General features: G+C 39.6%; 2 protein-coding genes across 3 annotated transcripts in view; both read left to right on the top strand.

Moving 5' to 3' along the window:
• On the top strand, window positions 1–9123 carry cunh1orf210 (chromosome unknown C1orf210 homolog). 2 transcript variants are annotated; one of them, XM_022739230.1, is made up of 4 exons: window positions 1–130; window positions 5621–6239; window positions 6452–6649; window positions 7518–9123. In XM_022739230.1, exons 2-4 carry the CDS (start codon window positions 6182–6184, stop codon window positions 7724–7726), a joined length of 465 nt encoding a protein of 154 aa, XP_022594951.1. In that variant the 5' UTR covers window positions 1–130; window positions 5621–6181; the 3' UTR covers window positions 7727–9123. The 2 variants fall into 2 exon arrangements, with proteins under 2 accessions (XP_022594951.1, XP_022594942.1); XM_022739221.1 differs by having other exon boundaries at window positions 1–138.
• Window positions 9124–10402: 1279 nt separating this feature from the next.
• The window catches only part of LOC111222906 (AP-1 complex subunit mu-1-like), a 29651-nt gene continuing 12563 nt past the window's right edge, over window positions 10403–27490 (top strand). Inside the window, exons 1-6 of the mRNA XM_022746852.1 lie at window positions 10403–10567; window positions 17023–17179; window positions 17905–17972; window positions 18977–19107; window positions 24668–24815; window positions 26598–26724. Of these exons, the coding sequence (XP_022602573.1) occupies window positions 10526–10567; window positions 17023–17179; window positions 17905–17972; window positions 18977–19107; window positions 24668–24815; window positions 26598–26724 (673 nt within the window). The 5' untranslated portion in view covers window positions 10403–10525. The remainder of the gene's footprint in view (window positions 10568–17022; window positions 17180–17904; window positions 17973–18976; window positions 19108–24667; window positions 24816–26597; window positions 26725–27490) is intronic.

Below are 27490 nucleotides of genomic sequence, written 5' to 3'. Positions count from 1 at the left end.
ATGGCTTGCTCAACCTTTGCACAACATTTCTCCATTTTACAGACAAAGCAAGAGAAAATGTAGTGACAGCGGATGTTAAATGTGAGAGTGGACACACAGCAGGTGAAGCTACAGGGATCTACATAGACAGGTGACCAGGTAAGACTTGAAATGAACAGCTGGTCCTCTAAAAGAGAGAGCTTTGCCAGTCTCCGTGTTACACTATGTAAAGATCATGTGACTGTCTTGACTTGCTTTTTGAGCTATAGCTTATCTTGATACTGATACTGTAATAATGACCAAATAATATAATAAAATGTAGCTTTAAACGGGCTGAAAAAGCACAAAATCCTGTTAATGTAATAGATTTTCATTCATACTGATACTGACTGACTTACTTTAGGTTTAAAAAAACAAAAACACAGCAGCTTTGCCAACAAAACTTGACTGATTTGTACTAAAACATGGATAAAATTCTGTGTAATGCAATGATGGAACTAATCATATAAAACTCCCTACATTGCAGTTATTGAGTGTTGTAATGACTGCTGAAGGCCATTATTTCTCAATACAGAAAAACAGCATAACCAATGTTTACATTTCAATGTCCTCGTAGCCAAATCATTTCCTGCACCTGCTGATAGCTAAAAAGCATTTTCTTATCAAGGGAGGGCAAAATGGAACAGTAATTACACTCATCTAATATGTTATATAATAATTAGTATTAAAAATTATAGTTATTCCTAGATAGTCATATCCCTATGGCACCCCTCTGCAAGCGAGAAATACTGACCCACATGTTGATGCTGGCCACTTGCTGTTATCACCCAAAACATCACTGCACTTTTAACAGCTCTTTAATTAGATTACAGTTGTTCATTATGTTTTCAGTCTCTAAGACACACACGTTTAGGTTTCCAGTATTTATGTAATAAAAGGAACCAGGTGCTAAAGCTAATCTTTAAATATCAAATATCAGTTTGTGGTCATAATGCAGGTTATGTAATGTGTTGTGTGTGTTGTGTCCCTCTGGTTTCTCTGTTGACACTGCCATTATTCCAGGACTGACAGGCAAACACCAAACATGACATTTGAGGACACTTAAGCTATTGTGACCTTGCTTCAATTAAACTTAAAGAAAAAAAAGCATTAGTTGTTATTCAAAGATGTGGCTTTCATACGTACATACCTGGTTTTATCTCAAAGCCCAGGACTGTATGAGCTTGATTTACAGTGTGTGACTTAAATAATCATGCTCATAAACAACAGTCTCTAAACAAAGGCAGCTGTCTTTTGTTTTTTTTTTACTGTTCTATCAGACCATATGCTTTATCCCTGACAAACAATAGCCTGGCCTGACTCTTCCACACATTTTTAAAGCAAAAAAAAAATACAGAACTTGGCAGTGGGATAAGAAGGAAAGAGGGAGGCCTGCATGCTGCTCTGTGGATTGTTGGGGCGAGGGTCAACTGAAGGACGGCTCTGTTATTATCTGTGAAGAATTAATATCTGTGATTATTGCAGCCGGGGAGAGAAAGAGAGAGAGAGAGAGAGATGTTTGCTTGGTCAAGTATGATTAATATGATTTGTTTTAGAAGCAAAAAACATTTTGTGGTGAGCAGTTTTCCAAATGCATTTTGATGTAATTTTATTAGTTTTTTTATTTTTATTTGACTCAAGCTCTTTGTTACATAACTTGACATTAAATACTTGGCCACCTCAAGTGGCACAATCAAATTTCAAACCATAAAATAGCTTACAGTTAATTTGTCGTTTCAAAGAAATGCAATCAAACTCCTGGAGCAGAATATAAATTTGATGTTTAATTCAGTTTGATGACAGAAAGAACATTTCACACCCTCTGGCCATCATTAGTGTCTATAAACTGACGCTTCACTCACAATTTGGGGCACTGAAACAAAGAAAAACTGACTCCTTGCTTTGAGAATGATATTCAAACATAGGAGTATGCAGACTGAGATGCAAATGTATCCTCTTACACATGCACATGCTTGTTCACATACAAATACAAATGAATGTACAGTAGCAGTGCACAGAAGAGCTCACAAACACTGTTAAATCTGACACACAGTATTTCTCGCTCCCAGGCTTCTCCTCTATAGCTCCTGATCCTGTGCTGCTTAGTGTGTATATTTTGTTGTGCTCCCTGCCTGTGTGAGGACAGAACAGGAAGAGATAAAGGCAGCCCTGTTAGTGTGTTTACAGCCAACATTACTGAAGAGAATAGCTGTGGAAGACGAAAGGGAAGAGGCCTAATGGCTGGCGCAAAGCAGCCAGACCCCCCCCCCCCCAAAAAAAAATAAAAATAAAAAAATAAATCTTAATCTAGACCGAAGAAAACAACAACCACATTTTGAGGAACCAAAGAAAATGTGGATGTGATTCTAAATGACTTTCACATGTTGTCAAGAGCTGGATTTCAGAAGCGTGGGATCAAACATAAACTTATTTTCTTTTTAACAGTCTAATTTGGATTTTATTTCCCTAATTATCCTACTGCCAGATTTAAATAAATAATAGGAAACATTGTGAAACCATGAATATTAACTTAATACAAGATAATATTTTTCTTTCTGAAACTGAGGTTAAAAAATAAGTTTTGCCTTATATTTCAGCAGCATACTATAACGTGATCGTTCAGTACAACAGATACCGTCTTTGAGTGCAGAGAGTACCAGTGTGGCTACAGTCTTTTACAAAGTGTTGCATTATGGGTTGTTTGTAGCTTTAATGTTGCTAGGCTAGTTCATCTATCTTAAAAGTGTTTCGTTCGTCCGGTTTCACCTGCAGGAGTCTCTGAAGACTTCATGTGTGATGTGTTTTGCTGCCACAGAGGAAATATATTCATAACAAGTTAAAACGAGTTGACAGCGTCTCGCGACGTCTTTACAGCAGAAATAAACCAGGAAGAAAATCTGTCAAACAGCCAACAATGACGTCCGTCACAGATGAGGAGCTCAGAAAGACTGAAGTCTGAAAAATATTGATGTCAGAGAAAATGATTAAACGAGAGGGATGAGAGTGAGAGAGGAGCTCTACAGCTGAGTGACTACAGGTAAAGTGAGCTGTCAACAGACGTTCAACTGAACAAATATTACACTGTCAGATGTCTGTGGGAGGATGAGAAAATTGCAGTTCAAATCTATTCACTATAAGTCTACTTTTCACCAATGTTATTTTCAAAGGCGCACATTACGATCACTCACAAAAATGTGAAGGATTACTTCAGGACACAGCGCTCACCTTATCAGTGTGGATACATGTATCGTTATTCCCAACACTGCTCGAGGGGCTGGCTTCACCTGTTACTACATGCAGAGCGACCTTGACCCTATCCCTATTTACAAAGTTACAGTAATATCAGGCTTTGAACTACTCCACCAGTTTCAGTCATTGTTTCCTATTGAGAAACTGCTGATTTCTGCCTCTGAGTTCAAGAGATGGCCAACCAATACCTTTCAACGGGTTATATTACAGTTATTGTTGGGACTGTTCCTCTGTCAAGTATAAAACAGTCAAGCAAATGTGCAAATTGTAATTTTTTACAGTATATAATTTATGCAGTGTACAGTATGGCATTGCTACTTTCACTTAAGTAAAGCATCTGAATAGTCTTCCAAAGCTGCTGGAGACATAGTGTCTGTTTCAATATGTTTACTTTGAAAAACGATCAGCATGTTGAAAATATCCTAACCTGATAAATGTACTAGAAAGTGATCTGAAAAATATTTCCACTACTGCTGGATGCAACATTTATGTGGTGTATTTAGTTCAATGTATTTCTTCAATGTATTTCCCTAGCAAAACAACTAGCATGTTGAAAATGTAATAACATGATAAATGCACAAATTATGATCAATGAAAGGAGAGGCAGGGATTAAGAAAAAAAGGTCTAATTCGTCCTTTAAAACTTTGACCTGGAGCATCTCAAGCTGTCATGTCAGTTACAGTTAGTGCAGTTAGTGCATAAGGGACAGCATGGATGAGACTTGTCTGACTGTACTGTAAATACAGGGTGCCAACCTGTTGACTCATGCATGCAAATATCTGTCAAATTTGCAAATAGCTGCACAGAAAGGTCCTCTCTCTTTCAAACATAAACTAGTATGGATGACGGGTTTATATTTGCATTGGGAGCATCATTGAGGTTTTGATGTTATTGTGAAAGTGTGAAGTTTGAGTTCTTAAATTCATGATAGAGTTAGACAGGGATCATAGAAATATAGACCAAAAAGGACAAAATCAATGGGAAAACCATGGTGGTTTATAATACATTTAATAACTTGAAATTTTGGGAAACATGCTTATTTTATTTTTTGTGGAGAGTTAAATGAGAAGATCAATACCACTCTCATGTCTGTATCCTAACTATAAAGCTACAGCTAGCAGTTTATTAGCTGAGCTTGGCATATAGACTGGAAACAGGGGGAGACAGCTAGCCTGGCTCTGTCCAAAGTTAACAAAATCCACCTACCAGTACCTCTATACAGCTCACTAAGTAACATGTAGTATCTTGTTTGTTCAATCTGTACAAAAACTGAAGTGTAATAATGACAAATCACTGTTTTACGGGGGGTCAAGTGTCTGACTGTTTTTTGGCTGGGACTAGTTGCCAGGCAACCAGTGGCAGCTCCCGTCAGTTACTGGTTACTTTGGTTTTTTTGTATAGATCAAACAAACCACAAATACAGTCTTAACCAGTGATTTTTAGAGGTGCTGGTTTTGTTATCTTTCGACAGTGCCCCTGTTTCCAGTTTTTGTGCTAAGCTAAGCTAACAAACTGCTAGCTGTAGCTTAATATTTATGACAAATGTCAAGAGAGTGAGAAAGTTATTTCCCAAAATGTCAAACCTTTCCTTTAAAACCTAATTTTGGTCATATGTGAGGCATTTCCCATCTTCATTGCCTCTATATGTTAGCTATGATTTCATTGAAAAGCTTTTACATGACATTGTTCTAAACAAAATGTTTGGTAGGCTTTCTTTTATTGTCCTTTGAGAACCATTAAGCATGTGGTCTCTGTATTGTAGGAAGCTGTGAAGCAGAGTGAGATTCTTTCTCTCTCTCTCTCTCTCTCTCTCTCACACACACACACACACACACACACACACACACACACACACACACACACACACACACACACACACACACACACACACACACACACACAAACACAAATTAGTGATTTTGCCAGTGTTTTGTGTCAGCTAGACCTACGGATGAAGGTCTTACAGTATGTGGGACTTCCTGTTTGTGACACACTTTTCCTGTTGTGGATGATATCCTCCTGAGTTCCTGACAGCTCATACTCAATTATGACTTCTGGATTTAGGGGACCCAGGCAGCGTTTCCTCTTTATGATGACACTCTCACTCTTCCTAGATACTATGAGATGAAATATTTAGGTCATTTGATCATTCATGTTCTTTTTGTGTGGTTCACTTATAAAATATGCATTTACAAGAGTCCAAAAGAATTCAAAGCCACAGTGCACATGGGATGTGGGGGCATTGTGGTTTACTGATAGCTGATTTTTTATTTTTGCAAGATGCCTTTGTAGGCAAGTGTGTAAAATGATTCTGATTTAATTTCCTATTTCTGTTTCCCACTTTCTCTAAAGCCTAATTTCACTGGAGCTAGAGGACTCATATTTCCACTCATACATGGGATGATAATGCTGCCATCAGTCTTCACTTGTTACTGAACCGAGGAGTCCCATCACTCAACCTCGCCACCTAGTGGAGCTGTGAAGGTTAACTTCCCTCTTGGTCAACAGAAATCTTCCACACAAGTACCTCCCTCATCTGGGGAGATGCCTGCTCTGCAACATTTCCCTCAGATCTCATTTATTTTTAACCTGCTGAAAACAATATAACACTAACTAGCTTTGCACATCACCAAACATTGATGGATGAAGGCATCAGAACATCCTTTCAACAGTCTGCTGGATCTTGTAGAAAGAGTGGACTCTTCACTCACAGGTCACAGAAGCTGTTCTTCATCTGACATGTGGGTGATAATACTCCGATGATCCATGGCTTCACACTAGAGTTAATCGTGCCCCGAAGCAAGAAACAGGTCTCATCCAACAAGAAGCAAATTAAGCCACACAGGAGAAGTCACTCTCACTCACTCACTCACTCATTCTCAAAAGAGACTACAGAAACACGAGCAAAGCCAGATGGAACTATCATCAAATGGCACAGTCTCTACAGCTACACCAACAGCAGCACAAAATGGTAAGAATTCACTTAGACACCATTGATTTATCATCAGAAAAGATTGCTTTGAATCTGCTCTAAATCAGCTTGAGAGAGAGGTTGACAGACACTGATGGATAAATTAAATATTTGGTCCACCTGCTTTAAGTCAGTGTTAAGATGGGTTTGGATGTTTAGGTGCTTTCCACAACCACAACAGACTGACTAAGAGGGATTTTCTTCTCTTACAGACACTTTGAGAGACCAGCCAGGCAAACATACCAATCACAACTGGGAGTTCTTGGTGGCTGTCTTGGTCACTGCCATCTCTATCTCCATTCTCATTGCCCTTCTGGCTAAATGCCAGGTGATTCGACGCTACCTGGCCAGCTACCGGCACACACGGCTGAGTGAGGCAGACACTGTCAGCCAGTGTGACCCGGCGTCAGGTTTGCTTTTTTTTTTTTTTTTTTTTTTTTTTTACACCCACTAAATTTTAGTAACAATTTCTTGTGCACTCTTGACTGAAACAAAAATGTGCTGAACATCTGTCTAAAAGCTAAAACATTAGTATTCAACCTCCAAGTTCATGAAAGCTTTGATATTCGTTTTTCCTAAACCTCTTCCCCTTGGGTTACATGGGAGGTGATGTGTTTTAGGTTTTACAGGGGTAGCATTCATTTTATGTCTGGAATAAATACCAGAATAAAAACAACAATTTAAAGTGTAGAGTATTTAGTGTCAGCTTAAAGCTGCTCTACTACCAAATGTACACTACCTGCCCAGCACCAAACAACAGACAGACAAAGTTAGTGACTGGTAACTGGTGAACTCCCTCAGGAGTTATTGGAGACAGAGCTAAAAAATTAGTGATTATTGGAAACAATTCAAAATATATGCTAATGTTGCTATGTGTCAGCTGAATGTAAATAGGTGACAGTCTTAAGGTGATGTCAAATGTTTTTACACCTTGTTGTGCTGCCCCCATAAGGCAAAAAAAATTAAAGCAGCTTTAACACCAAACAATATCACAATGTCACTAACATCAACAACAACAAGCCCAAACTGAAACAAGATCATTAAAAGCTCATTTGGGAGCAAAATAATTTCTGTCAAACTTCATCTGATCTTCATCTTCATCTGATCACACAAATCCATGTTCATCAGTCACTGTTGATGGAGCAGCTCAAGGCTGTACATCAATGTGACATTACCGATTACAGCTTTCCATCTCCTGTGTCAGTTAGAATAATATTTAGGTCTTACCTTTAATTGGTTGTTATTCATAATGCAGCACAACTCTTGTGTTCCTATTAGTGCCTCGAGGCCTAGAGATGGAGTATCCCATGCACGTTGGGCTTCGATGGGAAACTCACTGTGTCCCTCCTGTGACCGAGGAAGATGATGACGGCTTCATTGAGGACAACTACATCCCGGCCAGCGAGAGAGCGAGGGCTGAGAGAGCAGCGGAGAACATGGTGGACACTGAAGAAGAGATGGATGAGATTGAATTTAGCATCGCTTAGCAGGAGTGCGTGTACACCTGCTCGACTGAACCACCGATTCCACTCCCACCTTTTCTTCACTTTCCTGTTTATTTGAGCGATGTTCCTATTGACAGTCACAAAATTTGCACTTTGTAAACACTGATTGAGTTTAGGAAAGTGCAAAAATCAGTGCTCAAGAGTCTTAATTTTAAGGCAGCACAAAAGTGCATTATGGCAGTGGTTCTCAACGTGTCGTCTTTGGACCCACAAAAGTCGTCATAAAAGAGCATTTCAGCATAAACTCAGGACAATGAATAGTCAAAAAGTCAAACTGGTTGTGCCTAATTTGTCAGTATACTGACGACAGTAACAGTAAATGTTATGTTTTAAGCGATAATCAAAGGGATAAAGTTTTAAAAAAGAAGTGTGAAAAAGAGATGAAAGGGTCTTCTGTAAATATGAACATTAGGCTTGGGCTGATATTTGATAATATCGAAAATCGAGTTTTGCAGTTGTGCACAGTCTGCCCTGCTGCTGAGTCCAACCTTCATTTTAATGCTTTGCTTACTGACAAATAGAATTATGTTTTATATATAAAAAAAAATGAAACATGAAATAGTCCAATATAATTATATCATTAAAAAATCCCCCCTTGCTTCCAAAATAAAATTCCCCCCGAATATTGCAATATTTGGGCGGGACTGTATCGAGATAATACATTTTACAGTACAGTACAGCCAAGTCTAATGAACATTAACCAATCACCCTTGTATCTGTTGACAGTTTTTGGCTCAGTTGATTGGTTGATTGATTTGTTGATTTTGTAGTAGCCTGCAGGTCATGCAAAATATCTGTATGTTGTAGACAGATAACCTCAACTGTGCTGAATGTGAACAGGAACATTTCACTTTGCACTATCATGTTTTCTCTATAGTGTATGTGCATGAATAGATAATATGATTCAAGGCCAATTTATGCTCTAATTAAAAAGCCTTTTCAACTGTCCAAAATCTTTAAACGGCAATCTGACAAGCAACTAAAGCCATGAGGGGACACTTCAAAGTTTTAACCATTGTGATAAGAAAGCTTCAGACACATGATTTGCTTTACAAGAGAAAATCACCACAATGCATAGGCTATAGTAAATTAATATATTCAAACAGGGCTGTTACAGCATCAGTTTTTAAAACATGCCATGGAAAGATTTTTACATGTAGGACCACAGAAAGAAGATATGACAACTGCTACATGAGAATGTCTACTAAAGGCTGTAGGCCTACTTGTAATTAGTTACTCTGCACTCTTGGATGCTATTTTTAGGATGTAGGCTGGAAATGTGCATGAAATCAGCACTTCCCTGCTCTAAACTTAGCCTACAGTTTGGTCAGTAAATTGTAAATAGTGTGACCTCAATAAAAATCTAGTTGCAAATGAAACCGAGTCATCTGGTCTGTCTGCATGGGTCTAGGCCATTTTTAAATCCAAACAATGAATGTAACTTCAGAGGAGTATAGTTTCTCCACCATTTGGTTCTGTTTGCCTCATTGGTCACAAAATGGACTCGTCACACTCACCTTTCTTTTTAAACTTTACAAACACTGGTATCAACAACTGTAATTAAGCTTGACACAGCGTCTCGAAAAGAGGCCTGGAGCGTTCCGGATCCTCTGAGACCATCCAGCTGATGAGAGCGGTCTGACAGGTCTGTGTGAAGCTGTCAGGCGAGGAGCTCCCACCCGGAAACACAGCAAATCAAGTTCACACAGACGGGGCGCAGCGAAACCGGAACATTAACGATTCTAACTTCAAAATAAAACTCTAGAAATTAACATCACTATCCACTGTGGGTGTGTCAGTTAATCCAGACCAAAAATAAAACAAATAAAACATTAGAATGATTTCATTAATAATAACCCAACAAAATTATATACATTTATATTCATGTATTGTGAGTTTATATGGATGCTATCTTGGTCTCCCTTTTAAAAGAGAGTTGTTGTTTGTTTGTTTTTTATCTCAATGAGACTTCCTGCTCAAAATACAGTGGTAAAATACTAAAAGGGTTATATTGTACTATTGTGGATTTGTTAACTAACTTTTAACGTGAAATGTGGTTGTTACTCAAATTAAAGTAGGCTAATGGAGTAAAAAGTGCAATATTTTCCCCTGAAATATTAGATAAAAAGTTAATATAGGAAGAAAGTAAGAAAAAAAAATAGAAGTAAAATTCGTGCATTAAAGATTTAATTGAGTAAAATTATTACCAACAAATATGAAAGTTAAAAAAGGAAAAAGATGTTAAAGTTTAAGCATCAAAAATAGAAGTGCAAATGCACATTAACATAAACCTGATTGAACTTCTTTAAATTAAACCGTAGCTGGGATCATTTGAATCTCCGATAAGTAAATAGGAAATAGGGTTATCAAATAAAGTTAAAAAGATATATTTCCCTCCTAATTGTAGTGGAGTAGAAGTATAAAGTGAAATACTCAAGTAAAGTGTAAGTATCTGAAAATTGAAGTACAGTTATTATATAAATGTAGGCTACTTTGTTACGTTATAAAAACATTGGATAAAAAACACAACAATCACCAAAGCAAGGAAAGTCCCAGCACCCTCACAGCCGGAAGTCGCGTTTCTATCATTGCGACCAACTTGACACTTGGGTCTGGAAAAGCAGCGACTTGCAGTGGAAACACAACCGCTGAAGAGAGTAGAGGAGAGGAGGAAGGAGGATGATGGGAGTGAGAATTACTGCACACAAGTGACCCATATCTGACAATAGACCACATAATATCTCGGCTGCTTCTTGGACTCGAGTTTTTTTCTCCACCAGGATGTCGGCGTCGGCGATATTTATCCTCGACCTGAAGGGAAAGGTAAGTTTGTGGCGACTTGTTGGTGGCGAAGTTGACAAAAGGGTTATCAACGCAGCACCTGCTTCAAGAGAAGAGTGTATTAGCTTAAATAAAGCCCAATAATGTCACAAAATTGTCGGATGTTTTGATTTTTTTTATCGGTGCACTGTAGCAACTGTACATTATAAGGCAGATGTACTTGTATTTCCTGACAAAGGCTAACTATCTACTGTACATGTATGTGTCCTTCTAACGCTCATGTAAGACGGAGCAGTCAGGAAGAGGCTCAACTTGCTAAACTCGTTTCAGTGTTTCAGTGTACACAGAGGGCTTGTTCTTGTGCAGCGATGCAGCCTTTATTGTATGTGATGTGTCCTATTTCAAAGTTTAAAACTTTACTTTTTGCAGCCCCATTAGGTTACGGCAAAAAAATAAAATAATAAAATAATAAAAATAGAAATAATAATATGATAATGAAAATAAGTTTATTACTGTCCCTGGCCATGGACACATTTCTTAGCAGTCTTCGTATTTGAAATTTTAGGAATGTATACTGTAATATGGAATGAAAAGAAGAGGACGCTGAATTTTCCCAGATTTTTATTTTATAAACCTCACAGGGTTAATTTATTTGAAGGCAAGAAAAGGAATTGCTGAACAGTCCCTATATGCCTAACAATACCCATCAGGGAAAAGGATCAGTCTCGCATAGCCCACATGTCTGATTGTTCAGATTAAAGGTTTTCTCTTTCTCCCTCCTCTGTCTATCTGTGCCCTGGGGCAATTCACTAACTCTTCACCTTCAGTCCTCTCCTTCCCTCTGTCCTGACCAGACGAGGTCCTCTGTCCTCAATTATAGGTGCGGATGCAAAAAAGGGATAAAAAATGGGTTAGGGTTGAATATATTCAAACTTACAGCATAGATAAAAATAATTGTATCTAGGCAGTATTGTAGACATCATCCAAAACCAGTCAGGCACAGATAGACAGGTCACTCCAGTACACACATTCACTTGAAAACACACAGCTACTGCAGGAGCCAGTTTCCACCTCTGCCCTTTATCCTTGCACCCTCTGCCCCCATCCCCCCTCCACCCCCTCTAAGTTGTAGCTCCTGGGCACCAGACTGCACGCTGCTGGCTGCTGGGACCCGCTATGTAGACTGAAATGTCAGGCTATTGAAATCAGCATGGCGTCATTTGTTCCCAGTGCTTCCCAATAGAATTTTTAATAAGTGAACACAAGTTCAAGTAGAAGTCCTGGGTCGTCACAGGTAGCAGCACATTTCATCAGCTTTGCCACCAGACTGAAATATTTCAGCAACTATTGGAGAGATTGCTCATCGATTGGTACAGACATTCATGGTTCCCAGAGGATGAATCTTAATAACGTTGACAATCCCCTGACTGTTCCCTTGGTGCCACCAAGTTTTTGAGTGAATATTGGATAAATAGATAAAAACGTTCATGTCCCCTCCCCCCCAAGATTAATTACAATAACTCCACTGACTGTAGACACTTACGCTGTGTCCAAAGTCACTCCCTATATATTATGTATAGCACCGTATTTACTGTATGCAGTTTTATTTGAGTATCCGAATACTGAGAGGTAGTGCCCTCAAAAATTTCTTCAGTGGAACAAGAAAGTAGTTTCTGCAGCATGTACACTAGTTCCTGCTAACAGTCCCACAACGCCATGCTCGACATTTTACACATGCAAAGATTACGTAGCTCTCCTGCTGTCAGTGATGACGCAAAATAATGAATATAAGTAAGTGTCTGAAATCTCAATTTACCTCTCACTCCTGAGTAAACTATTGAGTGTTTATTATGTAGGGAATGTGTGAGCAAGGGAATGAGTTTGGACATAGTATTATAAAGAGTAGGAGGAGCTACATTTCTATTCTATTTCTTTTTTTCAGGGACACTATACATCACAGTGTGCATTATAATTCAAATGTAAATATACCACAATTGTCCACAGTAATGCTGATTATAATTACTGATTCTTATCTGTTTAATCGGTTTATTCCGGTTTTGAGTAAGGACTACTGCAATTACAATGAGGCTCTAGCTGAAAAAAGGGGTACTGTGAGTGTGCACAATGTTAAATGGTTGCAGTTGATGGACCAAGTCAGTGGCATCTCTTTGCAGTCATCACTGTACCATTATTTCATCTACAAGTAAGCTACTGTAAACTTCCAACAGCCCCACCACTCTAAATATCATCATTATTCTGCTGTGTTTTTCTGAGTGCTAATGGCGTTACGTGTTTATTTGTGATGTGATTGTTTTTCCAGACTGTTGATGGGTGATACAAACTGGCACTAGCTTTTTAGACTTTTGTCTCTTTCTGTTTGCCTTGCAGTGATACACTCCAGTGGGGCTTTTGTGGTTACCATTTGGCTTTAGAGGTCAGCAGCGAGTGGTTCCTATTGATTTTGCTCGGTCACTGATTGCCTTGTGTCTTTCCCAGTGACAAACTTTCCCTAAATCCCTGCAATGACCCCCCCCCCCCATGATTTTTAAGTCCAGCAGTGGTTTTAATAGATGATTGTTGTTGTTGCTGTTGCTTTTTGCAACTCAATCAAAACATCACAAATACAGATTCTTCTAGATTTAAACTACAGTGGGACAACACAGTAAGAAACTGTTTAATATGGCAGTAGAAAATGCCATTTTAAATAGTGACTGCTTGAGGTCTAAACCATTTCTCCCTCATACTTTTCTTCATAGTACCTTTTATAAAAGCATGTCTGTCTTAATTACATGCCTTACTTTCATCTGCTCACTTTCATTTATCCTCATTCTCATATTCTCATTAACTTTCACACTTGCCTATTTTTATCTAAAGGACTTTGACATACTTGTCGTATGTGAATGTCATGTAGAATCAGGTTTCAGGGATGTAATGGAAGGATATGAGCTGTAAAAATATTTGTAATAGATGTTTGTAAATGAATTGGACTATGTTTTTAACAGAGTATAGTTTTTAAACTTGGAAGTAACACATACACAGTAGACCTGGATTATTAAGTAGCTGCGCTCTGCTTTGGGGCATGAAATATGCTAACTGTTTGTGTGAGGTGCTCTGCCTTTACTGGATATACTATGCTATCTGATATTTTCCTTTTTAATCTTGAGTTTAACTGACACGTGTTCAAACTGTCGCAACACGACATTGATGTGTTGACTCTTTAATATCCTTGAGGTGAATCATCCATTTCTCAGCTGCAGAGTTGGCTGACTGAAGTGACTCTCAGAAAGAAGTGGCAAAGGAAACTCACATCAGTAGACTGACAATGGGAGATTGGAGGGAGCAGAATGGGAAATAGAGCTGTTAAAAATCTGGTCGATGTATGGTCTGATTTCATCCCAGGTGAATGACTGGAAGACAGTGAGATAATGTTACTTGATGATTCATTTATATGATGTCTTAAGCAGAAAAGAACTGGTCTTTACAAGTAATTTCTGCAAAGTCAAAGGTTTCAGGTATGTGCATGTGACTGTTTAGTGCTAGCAACGGATATATTGGTGGCATTACATTAGAGGCACTAATGTGCAATCGTAGTATTTAGCTATTTAACCCTTTGCAATGCTCTTTAGGCCCTGGTTAAGGGCGGTGTGGTATGTGAATGAGTGCTTTGTTTTTTGGACCAGTGATCCATTTTATAAAGGCTTGCAACTAGAGCTGTTCTGATACTGATACTAGTATCGGAAATGCCCCCGATACTAAAAGTTCAGTATAGGGTATCGGTTAGTATGCAAGTCTACGCACCGATCAGATACCATGTCATTTATTATTAAACTTTAAAGTTTCACAACCAGATAACACGGCAGTTGCCCCTGGAGGCGTTATGTTTTCGGGCTGTTCGTCCCTGCGTCTGTACGTCCGTCTGCCCCATTCTCCTGAACACAATATCTCAGTAACGACTTGTGGGAGCTTCATCAAATTTGGCACAAACGTTCATCTGGACTCAAAGATGAACAGATTAGATTTTGGTGGTCAAAGGTCAAAGGTCACTGTGACCTCACAAAACACATTTTTGACCGCATACACTGCACATTAATACACTGCAACTGGACTGGTTGGCGAAGGCATACAACTGTCAGGCAGTAATTCCAGTTTTCAGATAATGTTGTCATATTTCTTATTTTGTCGACCGACAGTTTAAAGCCTAAAGATATTCAGTTTCCACTGATACAAAACAAAGAAAAGCAGACAGTCGTCACATCTGAGAAGCTTGAATCAGCAGATATTTGGAATTTTTCTTTGATAAGTGGCTTGAAAAATTATTTGATTATCATAATTGTTGATGACTAATTTTCCGTTGCTCGACTAATTTCAGTTTCCGTTTCAGCACTAATTTCAAACCAACATGAACCCTGTGCTTGTTGATGAAATACACTATGATTGTAGATCCATCCATATTTATCATGTATGTATGTACTGTATGCTGCATTAATAAGTACTGCTCAAGTAAATCTGCCGATCTCGTCCTGTTTGTGTCCTGAAGGCGGATCTGTGGAGAAACTGCCACTGAAATTCTTTCTGAGGGGATAACCAGGAACAATAATGGCAGAAACAGAGGATATATTTACTGTCATGTTTTTCTATCAAAGTTTGGCTTCACAACTATGAAGTGAATCTCTGGACATTTCTACAGGGACCTTCAGTACTGCAGCTCTTTTTGATACAAAGATTTGTCTATACCTCATTCTGTGTCTCTGGTGACCTCTGAACTCCTGGCTCTATGGTGTTATGTCTATGGTCTCCTCTCATAGAAGCTGAGCAGTGGCCTGTTCATATCCTCTTTTCTCCCCCAGATTACTTTACGTTCCTGGAATTTCCCTTTTTTTATTTCTTATTTCCTCCTGCCTTTGTTGCATCTGCTCCTGTGTGACCCCTGCGCAACACAGTCCTCTATTAAAGAAGGGGGGGGGGACTTTGTGAGTGAGTGTGTGTGTGTGTGTGTGAGAGAGAGAGAGATCTAGATCCCTCAAGCGTAGAAGCTTTGATCTCTTTCTTCACTTCACTGTGTGTGTCCGGACTCTAGCAAGACTGCTGACTCATCTTGTTATATGTGTGTGTGTGTGTGTGTGTGTGTGTGTGTGTGTGTGTGTGTGTGTGTGTGTGTGTGTGTTTCCATTAAAATAAGGGGGTGTGGTGGTTTCTCGGGGCTGAGGCTAATCTTGTCATTTCTGTGAACAACACTGTAGGCTGATTGGAAATGTTACAGCAGTCACACTTGCGACTCACAATTTGATACTGCATCAAAATAGTTTGAAAATACATTTAATTGTGCAATTGTGTGATGTGAACATGTATGTTTCTGCCCATTTTGACAAAGTAAGTGTTTATTTTGTCATAAGTTCAAAGTCTTATGTGTCTTGTGTAAGTTGAGTTCTGGGTCATCTTTTTGTTGTTGTTTGGATCTGTATTGTTCCTTTTCGGTGCTATGTATTATTTTCAGTGCGTTCACAATGGAGTTTGTTGCGTGTTTAGCAAATGTCAGAATGTCTTAGATTAATATCTGCACCCAGCAGTTTGTTTTGATAGTCCACTAAACAAAAGGCAGGAATATCAAGTTATCTGGTGACAGTATATAATATGTGCTCATGAGGCCCTACTTTTAGTGTCCACACCCACCTTTTATTGCAAACAGGTTCTCGCTCTTGTGAAGAGGGTAAGTCAAGTCAAGAATGTATGAACAAAATTTCATAGAAGGATTTTTCAGTCAGTCAGAACCAAAGTGGTAGACCACGCTGCTAGTATGGCTAAAAATAACAGCACCTGCTCTGTTTGCTTGGAGACACTGAACAAAATATCTCCTGGAATGGACTGAATGCCACACATGGATGTTTTTAACAGTGTAGGAGTGAATTTAATTTTTTATAGACACCCCAGTTTGTATAATGTCCTCTGATAACAAAAAAAACCAAAAAAAAACCTTTTGGGCTTTTTGCCTTTATTCTGCCGTTGAACACAAAGGGAAACATCCTTGGCCAGGACTGAACTGCGGATGTTGCAGTTACATGGTATGTGCTTTCAGACCACCATGGTTCAGGGACAACACATGCCCTCAAACTTTCAAGCAGCATTTGTGTTTATGTTTAAGTTTGCGCACCTTTGTTTGCTGTAATTTCAAATCTTCTGAGTGTTTGGTAAAGTCTGCATAAGCTCCTATACTTGTTCCGTGTTGAGAACCTGGTCATTCATAATTCATTAACAGATATTCAAGTTGGAAACACAGTTTGCACATTTCCTCAGTGGATGAACTTGTAAAGGGGTATTACGTGCATCCAGGAGGTTGAGGGTTATAGCCAGCTGGCGGTTCTTGAAGCGTCTTTAAGGTTGAGTGCTCAGGCTTGGTATTTCAGCCAAAAACTATAAATATTTTATGTCTGGGTAGTGGCTCCATAATAGTGTCCTCTACCATTTTTTTTTATATTTTGTTCTTTCTGTTATGCATCCAGGTGCTGATCTGCCGTAACTACATGGGGAACATGGACATGAATGAGATTGACCACTTCATGCCTATCCTGATGAAGAGGGAAGAAGAGGCTGAGATGACGCCGCTGGTCAGCCATGGCTCTGCGCACTTCATGTGGATCAAACACAGCAACCTTTACTGTATCCGTTTTGAGTTCATGTCTGATTAATGTGCTTTGTTTTATCTGTTGCGAAGGGGCTTTTGCTGTAGTAAACAGAATTTGAATGTAATGATCTGTTTGAATTCACCACTTTACTGTAGTACCGTTTCCGAGAGTGAGTATCTAGAGTGTCACAACCTCCCCGTCTGTCGTGGGTGTTCATTATCATATCTGTAGAGAAATGAATAAATATGCAGAGACTTACAGCCTCTAATACATTTACCTGAACGGCTTCTTTTATGAGCTGCCTGCAGAGCTATAGGAAGAATCTGAGCTTCTGTCTTATCACATCATGTATCACAGCCAGTTGAAAAATTGAACACAGAATCACTGTGATGTGTTATGCCCTGTATCTGCTCCTTTTTTCATGGTGAGATTGGGCAGTCAAACTTCCTTGCACATTATTAATTCAGCATGATATTGCAGTTGTGAGTAAGTGGTATTCCCACTGCACTGCATTAGACAACTGAGCTCTTTTACCTCCCTGTGGCCATGTTCTCAATTGCTTGCGAGTGTGATGCATTCTGGTAACTTTTTTTATTTCATTGCATTCATCTCACAACCACCCACAGTATCTAAAAGATATTCACCAATGTCTGTATCTCGTCTGCTTCTGATTTACATCGATGTGCATGTTCTTCAGCTCAGAATCTTTGCCTGTCATTTTGTAAATGTGCAGTTGTTTCTTAACAGTCTTTTCTTCAGTGGTGGCGATGACCAAGAAGAATGCCAACGCTGCTCTCGTGTACTCCTTTCTTTATAAAATAATCCAGGTGCGTCTGTTTTTCTGAGACATGAGTCCAAATCCTTCCTGGGAAACACACTCTTATGCTTATTAAATATGCTTATAAAAACAGAAGTCACAAAACTACGTTACGTTATGTGCTGGACTACTTTTTGGTTAGGAGCAGTGACTACCTGGACTCCTGCGGCCACTGTGAGCTTGCCAAACCAAGAAATTAACTGGCTTGGAAATGTTTTTTTTTTACACGTTAATTTGTGAGCCTTAGAGGCACTGGGAGATGTTTTCGTGGCTACCTTTGGACAAAAACAGGTTGGCTGTTTCCCCCACTTTCTAGTCTTTATGCTAAAATATGCTAAGCTAAGCGGCTGGTGGCTGTAGCTTCATATTTACCGCACACGTATTGGAGTCCAGTCAATTGTCTCATCTATCTTATGGCACAAGAGTAATTAAGCACATTTCCCAAAATGTCAAACTACTTTTATAACCTTTAACCATGGGAAGGGAAAAGCTGTAAAGTTGTAATGCAGCCCTCTGCAGTTTGTGTTGAAATGTGTTAATGACCAAGCCAGCCTGATTCTACTTCTATTAGTGAGGATCTGTATCATGTTGGCTGAAATAAGGCTCTTCTATAGCAACAACAATGCACGATAAACTGTTCAGATATAAAAAGTAATGGAAAAAGTGAGACCTTTCACCACGTTTTTTCATGTTCTTTTTTTATTTTTTATTTTATTTCATTCATTATTTTATTATTTTGTTCATGTATATTTTAACTCAGCAGTGAGTCAACGGGTAATCAACAGGTTTAAACTGTTAATGGTTAATTAAAGAAATGCACCTTCTCATGGCTTTCTGAATTGATTCATGAATACAGCCAACAGAGGGCAGAGATTTCCTCTGCCAACCTACGATACACTATACAAAAAAAACATGAAAATACAGTCAAATAATTGGCATGTAATAAACCTTATTTTTTCATTTAATGTACAGTACTGTATATCCCAAACTAAGTATTCCTGTTTCTACGTGCAGGTGTTTAAGGAGTACTTTAAGGAGCTCGAGGAGGAGAGCATCCGCGACAACTTTGTGACAGTGTACGAGTTGATGGACGAAGTGATGGACTTCGGCTTCCCTCAGACAACTGACAGCAAGATCCTACAAGAGTAAGACAATTATTACTCAATCTATGATAGTCCTCCATGCAATAAAATTCTACTAGTATGATTATGTGTAGAAACTTAATATCTCGGCACAGGTTGGATCTTAGATACGAGTGACAGAACTTCAAAGTGAAGCAGTCGTTGTAGATCTGGTTTTCCTAAAGGTTGTGCCATGAGAACTTGACAAAAGTTGAATCAATTCTGTGTGTGGACACCGTGTTCTGGCATGTAAGGGGAGGACCAGTCAGGCTGGTGAAGGGATAATGGTATAAGGTTAAAGTTTCAAACTCTCAAAGACCATAATTTCTGCACTTCAGTCTGATTTTAATGCAGCCACATTAGCTCAAATTGTACCTGCATCATCCATCAGGGAACAAAATGTGACAGTTTTTCAGTGAGATAATAGCTTCATATTTTATAATGTAAGTGACCAGCAGGAGAGAGGGAATAAGAGCACATTATGATTCTGTTTGAAGTGCTATGGGCCTATTTGTTTTTTGTTTTTTTTTGTTTGTTTTTTTCCTTTCATTCAAGTACAGCTGGTGACTAAAGCTATAATGAATGGTGGAGCGTTATTCAGTGAGTGAAATGAACTGAGACAACTACTATTTTTGGGCTCCACAAGTGTTTTGTGTTCTCGGTGTACATGTGGTTGTTTTGCTTTTTGGCTCCTTTTGAGAGGCATTTGAATTTCAGGAAATAGATCAGCATTCACTCGATAGCAAGCCTGCAACACCACAGTAACATGATCGGCTCTGACTTTGATTAACAGTTAACTGTATATTTGAAATATTGCATATTTGGTATATTCTTTACTCCTTATTGTTTCACATGTAATTGGGCTTTTCCTGTTAATGTGTGATTGATGTTTAATTTTCTGTGCTGTTTGTGCACCAGGGCTTGGCTGAGATTTTGTGTGTGTGTGTGTGTGTGTGTGTGTGTGTGTGTGTGTGTTTGTGTACAGTATGTGTGTTTGGGGTCTGAATAGGGCTGATAATTACCAGGCTCCTATTGGCACTCAAACACAATGACACCATCAGCTGGACACACTCGAGACTCTCAGACAGAAAAGCCCTGCTCTTCACTTCTCCAAGGAGACACACAAACGTGTTGTCTCACTGTTGTGCACACCCACACACACCCACACACACACACACACACACACACACACACACACACACACACACACACACACACACACACACACACACAAACACACATTCACTGTGTCTGCAAGCTGTTCCAGTTCTCTGACATTTTCATGCCCTGGCCACCACAAAAACACTCTTACATTTCTCTTACATTATACTACCTACCTGGTGAGAGTATCAATGTGTGAACGTGTGTGGATGTGTGTGAACATGTGTGTGAACGTGTGTGTGTGTGTGTGTGTGTGTGTGTGTGTGTGTGTGTGTGTGTGTGTATCTGAGTCTGTGTATCTGAGTCTGTGTGGGTGGATGCAAGAGACTGGGAAAGTGCGACTGTGAGGATGCATATGCATGTGAAGGTGTTCATGTGTGTGTCGTCTTATAAACCTGTGTGTGTGTGTGTGTGTGTGTGTGTGTGTGTGTGTGTGTGTGTGTGTGTGTGTGTGTGTGGTGTGTGTGTGTTTGTTATGATTGCTATTGTTATGCTAATCTGTCAGTTTGCTGCCAACCCAGCTTCCATATCGTTTCATTAGCATTTCTGAGGAGAATCAGGGCAAAACAGAACAAACAGCACGGCAACAAAACAACCCAACGTCGACCCCAAGCCCACTTGTCACCGCCTTTCATCTCTCAGCACTTTCAGACTTTGCTATGTGTCAACATGCATCCTAGACCCTCTAGGTGGGAGGAACTGGGACGGAAAACGAGGGAGAAAATTTTACCTCAATCTGTCAGTCAATCTAAATTTTGTCTATTGAGCACTTTTTTGTTGCTGACATTAAATGGGAAATGTACAGTTGAACTGAAAAAAGAAGACGTTTCTATTAGTGTTTGCTTTGTTTTGTGTTTGTTCAGTAGTCTTTGATTGGCCTCATGGGTCATGACTCGGACAGTTAACTCAAAGAAGTCGTTCGCAGTGACGAACCCATGCTTTTATCTCTTCACAGCTTGGCTATTGCAATGCACTTTACTCAGGGTTCAGCCAGGGCTCCCTCCACCATCTCCATTTGGTTCAAAATGCTGCTGCCAGGCTTATTACCAGGACAGAGATGCATGATCACATCGCCTCTGTCCTTACCTCTCTACATTGGCTCCCTGTTAAATTTAGAGTTGATTTTAAAAATTTTACTGCCTGCCTGTAAGGCCTTTGCTCCCATATACCTTTCTGATTTATTGACCTGGTTTTGCCCTCATAATAATAAGAAATCCCTTCTTAAAAGTTTTCTTTTTGGGAAAGTCTTTGGAAATGTTTCACACCAGATGTTGTTAATACTGATTATTCTTATTTATTTCATCTTATTCATTTATTGTTTAACATCTTTGGTGATTTTGTTTTTAAAGCACTTTGTAATTTTGTTAGGAAAAGTGCTATATAAATAGAGTTTATTATCATTATTCTTACAGAGAGATAGCACCTGATTCTGCAGTTCCCCTCAGCTTTATGGAAGTTTATAATGGGTTTCAGATCATTGTTTAACTGTTCGCTTAGTAACTTCACTTTTTTTCCACTTCTGCCATTCTCAAAGTGTTCGGCCTTGGCAGGCAACTGTTTTCAGAGATAAAGCTCTAAAAACCGATCGCACAGATTACCCGCCCAGCACCAAACAACAGACACACACGGGTAGCAACTAGTGGAGCATTTAGCAGCTAAAACCAGATATTTCCCTCAGGGACTGGTAGAGAGCAAAACAGAGCTAAAAGAGAGTGAATATTGGACTTACGTTCACCAAGTGGCCAGAAACACAGCTCTAAATGAATGATAATGCTGCTCCACGACTGCTGGATGTAAAAACAAGCAACTGTTTCCTAACAAGTTTGGTTTCCAGAAGCTCAGTGCCATCTGGTAAGGAATCTGGAGCAAGTTGGGCACATTATTAGTACCCACGCTGTTTGACCTGTAAATAACTGTGTGCAGCCCATCTCTAAATTAGAAAACTGCAAATTAGAAACACACACATGATTCCAGTTGTTGTATTTAGTCAAAGGAAGGGCCTCATATACACACACAGGACATCATGCAGGACGGTCATAATAATCTGGAGCACAGTTTCATTGAAAGATAAGTAATAACATTGAACTGTGCCCTTGTCTGCATCAACACAGTTTCAGTGGCTGTATCACTCCACCCATCTTGTTGTAGGCAGATGTTTTGGGGCTGCAGGATTTTCTAAACAGATACAGCCACACACAAAAAAAAAATGTAATTGTAAGTCATGGAAATGGTGTTGTTGTTGCTACTGCACCTTTTCCTCTTTTTTGCGAAAGAGGAACTTGAGGACAACACATTCATGTGGAACAGTGGGTCAGTATGTCACTGACTCTGGGGAAAATACCCAGACCTGGGGAGGAGAAGACAAGGTGAGGGACGGCTGAAAACAGGAAAGGAGACAAGGGGGAGAGGAGGGGTCAGAGGACCTGAACACAAAGGGCGAAGATGAGAAATTACTTCAGAGATAGTGCAGGTTGGATGCGAATCCTCTTATTTGTGTTAGCTGTATAAAATATTTCAATTTGAACAATCGGCAGAGTTGAACTTAAGCAGATCGAAGGCACCTGGCGACGCAACATCTGCATCATGTACTCGTGTGATTGTTAAACCCCAACCTCCACAGCTGGTTCAAGTGCACGTTAATTGCACCAATTTGTTTGTAACGAAGAGTCTTGAAATGCCCGTCTAGCTCACTGTACAAATAAGTCATTTGTAGGGAAATGACTAATGGCTGTTTTAAGTGATGAGTCTGCTTTCTGTTTCACTGTGTGTCTCAGACTCTCCGCGCACATGCAGTGTAGAAGAGGAGAGAGAGGTTGACAGCTTGTCATGTTAATTGCAATAAAAACTTTTCATGCAGTGTTATAAATCCCTTTGAAGCCATAGATGGACATACGTCGACCCGAAGCGTCTGAAAGTCAGGCCAAAATATTCCATGAAGCTGTCAACCTAGGGGAAACACTGATCAAAGAACAAAGCTGAGATTGAAATATCTATATAAACACAAAAATACAAAAAATTGTAGATCCAAAACTGGAATAACTGTTTCAGACATGATATTCCAGGGAAAACGGATTGGGTTTTGCAGTTGCTCTGCAGGAGAAATGAGGCCAGTGAGAAATAAACAGTGATGGGGGGCAGGTGTTTGGGTAAAAACAGGCCTGGTCACATGTTGTTTGTCTAAGTACAGCTCCCTTCTATTCTCATGACAAGTCATTATGTCTCCCTGGACACAGTCGGAGAGGACTGGTAAAATAAACCAGCTCTGCGGCTTGTGCACCAAGAAACTAGGAGACAACCCAGTGCACAGTTACTGGATAGATCAATGGATGAATCAACAGTGATGTATAAATAGATTAAATAGATTTGTGTTTTCCACAGTCAAGGCTTGATCTAATTAAGTGGAGAGCAGGGCAAGTTAATGAATCTAATGATATTTTTTTTTTAAAGCTGCAACATCAATATTTTTATATTAACAATGGATCAAATGACTCTGTGTAATGTGAGTTAGCTTATAGTGATAAACCCAGAGAGAGTCTTCAGCAGACTCTGCAGTTCCTCCAAGCTTTAAGGAGTGCCTGTTAGTCTACTGTCCACTACCTGCCCAGACTGTCACAGACAACATTAGCAGCTAGCTGGTGAACTTAGTGGAGTACATTGTAGCTGAAGAACAGAGCTGAAAAGACTAGACTTAAATGGCCAGAAACACACCTCCAAACACAGACGAAGAAGATTTTCCACCATCAAATGAATGAATAAATAAATACATTAAATAAGTATAGGTTTAAATTCTTGAAAAATCGAAGCATATTAAAGCTGCTCCGGCATCTCCAGGTGTCTCAAAAAACCTTTTGAGCCACTCGATGCAGGTGTTTCATTTACAAAAGCAATAGCCTACTTGACAGTGTGGTTTCATGTAAGCAAATGCATGTAAGCCACATTATTATCTGGGCTGGAGTCACAATGGGTTCATGTCAATCTTCATTTTCTAATTACATCCATGAATAATCTTCATACAACACAAGCTCCTTTAATTTATTCACTCTAGAGTAACTAATTTAGTTTAAGTCATGAGGTGTGATTAATACAAAGTATTAAAAAAAAAACACACACATTCCTCTAGAGAGATTGGGTTCATGTTGCTGCTAACGCATCCTGTTTGTTGCCATTTCCTATTTAGATTTCTTTTAGTAAGAGTTTTGTTGACGACACTTAAACAATGTTACTCCCCTCTGCAGATGTTCCAAGGCGACTGAGAAATTAAATTATAATTTAACACATGCAGCAGCAGCACTTTCTGCTGCTGCTGCTGCTGCTGCTGCTGCTGCATGTTCTTTTCAGGTCTTCCGCTGAGCAGAGTTACAGACTGAATTTGGAAACAGTTTGACCCCCCTTGAAACATCTCTCTGCCTTTTGTCTCTTTCAGATATATCACCCAGCAGGGTCATAAATTAGAAGTCGGGGCTCCTCGACCTCCTGCCACCGTCACCAACGCAGTGTCTTGGCGGTCGGAGGGCATCAAGTACAGGAAGAACGAAGTTTTCATGGACGTCATTGAGTCTGTAAATTTACTGGTGAGGAGAAAAAGTTGACAAAGTCAGAGATTTTAGATTTTTTTGTCGCTTTAATTTGTATTACATTTATCATTGCTGATCATCCTATACATGATTTACATTTGCTGAGGATGTTAGTAGAAAGCCTGTATAGTATCAGTCAACTTCCATTTAAAAATGAAGTTTTTATGGCCCAGTTGCCATGCTGTTGGGAATTAGTACAAATAATGTAGTGTGTCTGTGAATGCTTGTTTCTAGTCTCACAATCAGATTCAATCGTGCAGCTCAGTGAAGTAGATGTTGCGCAGGGCTGCACGTTGGAGACTTATCACAGGGGTGCACCATACTGTAGAAAGTAGCTGCAGCATGTCTTTTATCAAAAGCATTACATGGATATCATTCATCACCCAGTGAACAGGATGGAAAGCGGCCAACACTTTTGGATATTTGACGTTAAAGAAATGATTTTCCCAACACCAGTAAGATCCGTTATTACGCTGCTATTCGCCAATATTCTACATATTGTGCAGCCCCAGTAAAAACTGTACAATGAGGCAATTTATTCACTCGATGTTCAGTGATGAATTGTGAGGAAATTACACATCCAAGGACTAAAGATTTGTTCTGTGATGCCTGGATGACTCAGATTAACAGCTCAAACAGGTCATGTTAAGAAATTTCACAGCATTAGTTGTTCATTCTTTATCCATTATTATCCGGCTTTTATACCCCACTGATAAATTTTCTTGAGCAGTTGTGTTTGAAATAGAAGTGTTTGTGTGTGGTGAGGCTAAATGGTTGTGTCGGTGCTAAAATCGTCTCTGTCAAAACCCTGACATGTTTTGACTCCTCCAAATACTTTTCCTCTTTCCTTGAATTGAATTTCTAAGGAAGTGGTTTCTAATAGCAACAATCCTCCATTCTCTTTCAGTGTAGCATGTCATAGTAATTACATTTCTTCATTGTGTACAGTGATGAGTTACTTACCAGTGTATTTCAAAGGTTAGTCAGTAAACTCAGCAGATAAATTACATTATAGGATACATCAGGTTTTTGTCTTGTCCGTCTTGTGACTTTCCGATAGCGACTCACTATAGCCTCCAATCCGCCCTGAAAACATAGCACTGCTCAGATGACGTATTATGACCTCTTGTATTATGAAGACAACGATGGCTCCTGTCAAGCGACAGCCATCACCAAGTAACCACGTTCGTCGGCAGAGAAAACGTACAAATAGCCCCTTTGAGGAGTGTAGACAAGGACTCCTGCAGCAAAAGAAACAGAGCACATTTGTATACATGAACATGCTGCATCTTTCAATGCTACAACGAAGAGGAATGACTTTCCTCTCAAATTTCCTGTCTTTGAAGCAACACCTCATGGATAATCAACATTATACTGCTGGTGTTTATGAGTCGGGGGGAAACTGATAAGATGTATACGGTTAACCACTGTAAGAGCACTGCAGCTTCCACTTCCTTTTTTGTGATTAGGGACTTTTAAAAAATGTTTCAGAGTGTTTTCGTCCTCTTACTCACCAGTGTCACACTGCTTACATTTCTCACACTGCTTGCTGAGAGTCTTTCAGTCTTGTCCCTCAGTCTGTTTATGTCTGCTGAAACATTGTTCTAGGTGTCAGTCGGTTTGTTTATGCCTGTGATTCTGTCCTACTGCTGATCTCTGTAGTATCATTATTGAAATAAAGCAACTTAAAGTGCACAGTTGAGCAGATCTGACTGTAAAGCTGATATCATAGCCATGAAAAGATATTTAATAATGATCACAATGCTCTTCTTCCTGTAGGTGAGCGCCAACGGCAGCGTCCTGCGCAGTGAAATAGTGGGCACCATTAAGCTCAAAGTGGTCCTGTCGGGGATGCCTGAACTCAGACTGGGGCTCAATGACAAAGTGCTGTTTGAAATCACAGGCAGTAAGTAACAGTGAGTCCGTCTCAGTGCCTACAGGTATTAGTATTTAGGTTGACAAAATAATTGTGCTGCCTGATGAGCAGTAAATACATCAAATCTGCTCATGAGGCAGCATTATTTTATAAAAATCCAGTGGCATCAGGTTAGAGGTCATAAGTTCAACATGTGATCTTTTGTACCTTATATAAATTTTGTTTAAAAATGATTTGCAAATATGCTGCTAGTTGATGGTTGAATACTTTCCTTCTCACTCACTATTCACCGTGAGTTCACCCTGACTCTTCCACCTTCACCTCCTCTCTCCATCTTAACCCCTCACTCTCCCAATCCCACACTCAGCTTAGCTTTCATCCTCCTTCATCTTCCTTTTTCCTCTCCTTCCACTTTCCCAATTTTTCCAATAACGTCTCCCGCTGCTACATCTCCCCGTGCATATCCTTGTGCCTTCTCCTCCTCCACCTCCTCCTCTCCCCCCTTTCCGCCCTTTCCCTTTCTACATTTCTTCCCCCCTACGGCTCTTTACTGAAGGGGAAAGGCTCCATCACTGTCTAGTCTCTTTGCCTCTGAGTTAATCCTCACCCCGGGCTACAGCCCTGCAGATGAAAGGTGAGGGTCTGTGAATATCCTGTATATGCAGCCCACAATTCCCCCGCTGTGTGTTGCAGTCTGGGAAATAACATATCCTCAGAAATAATGATCACAAATAATGATCAAACAAACACGCAGACAGATACAGAAACACCCACACTCACGCTGAATGTTGATACA

Source organism: Seriola dumerili, unplaced genomic scaffold, assembly GCF_002260705.1.
Source record: "Seriola dumerili isolate Sdu_G_001 unplaced genomic scaffold, Sdu_1.0 BDQW01000002.1, whole genome shotgun sequence".
Lineage (NCBI taxonomy): Eukaryota > Metazoa > Chordata > Actinopteri > Carangiformes > Carangidae > Seriola > Seriola dumerili.
The sequence above is the reverse complement of the archived record's forward strand: the minus strand, read 5'-3'. Positions and strand labels throughout refer to the sequence as shown.

What these genes read in the sequence shown, in the direction of transcription:
- cunh1orf210 (XM_022739230.1), top strand. Translation starts at nt 6,182, where the DNA reads ATGGAACTATCATCAAATGGCACAGTCTCTACAGCTACACCAACAGCA. An exon ending in ACCAACAGCAGCACAAAATG is followed by an intron (nt 6,240 to 6,451) that starts GTAAGAATTCAC and finishes CTTCTCTTACAG; the next exon opens with ACACTTTGAGAGACCAGCCA. An exon ending in CCAGTGTGACCCGGCGTCAG is followed by an intron (nt 6,650 to 7,517) that starts GTTTGCTTTTTT and finishes TGTTCCTATTAG; the next exon opens with TGCCTCGAGGCCTAGAGATG.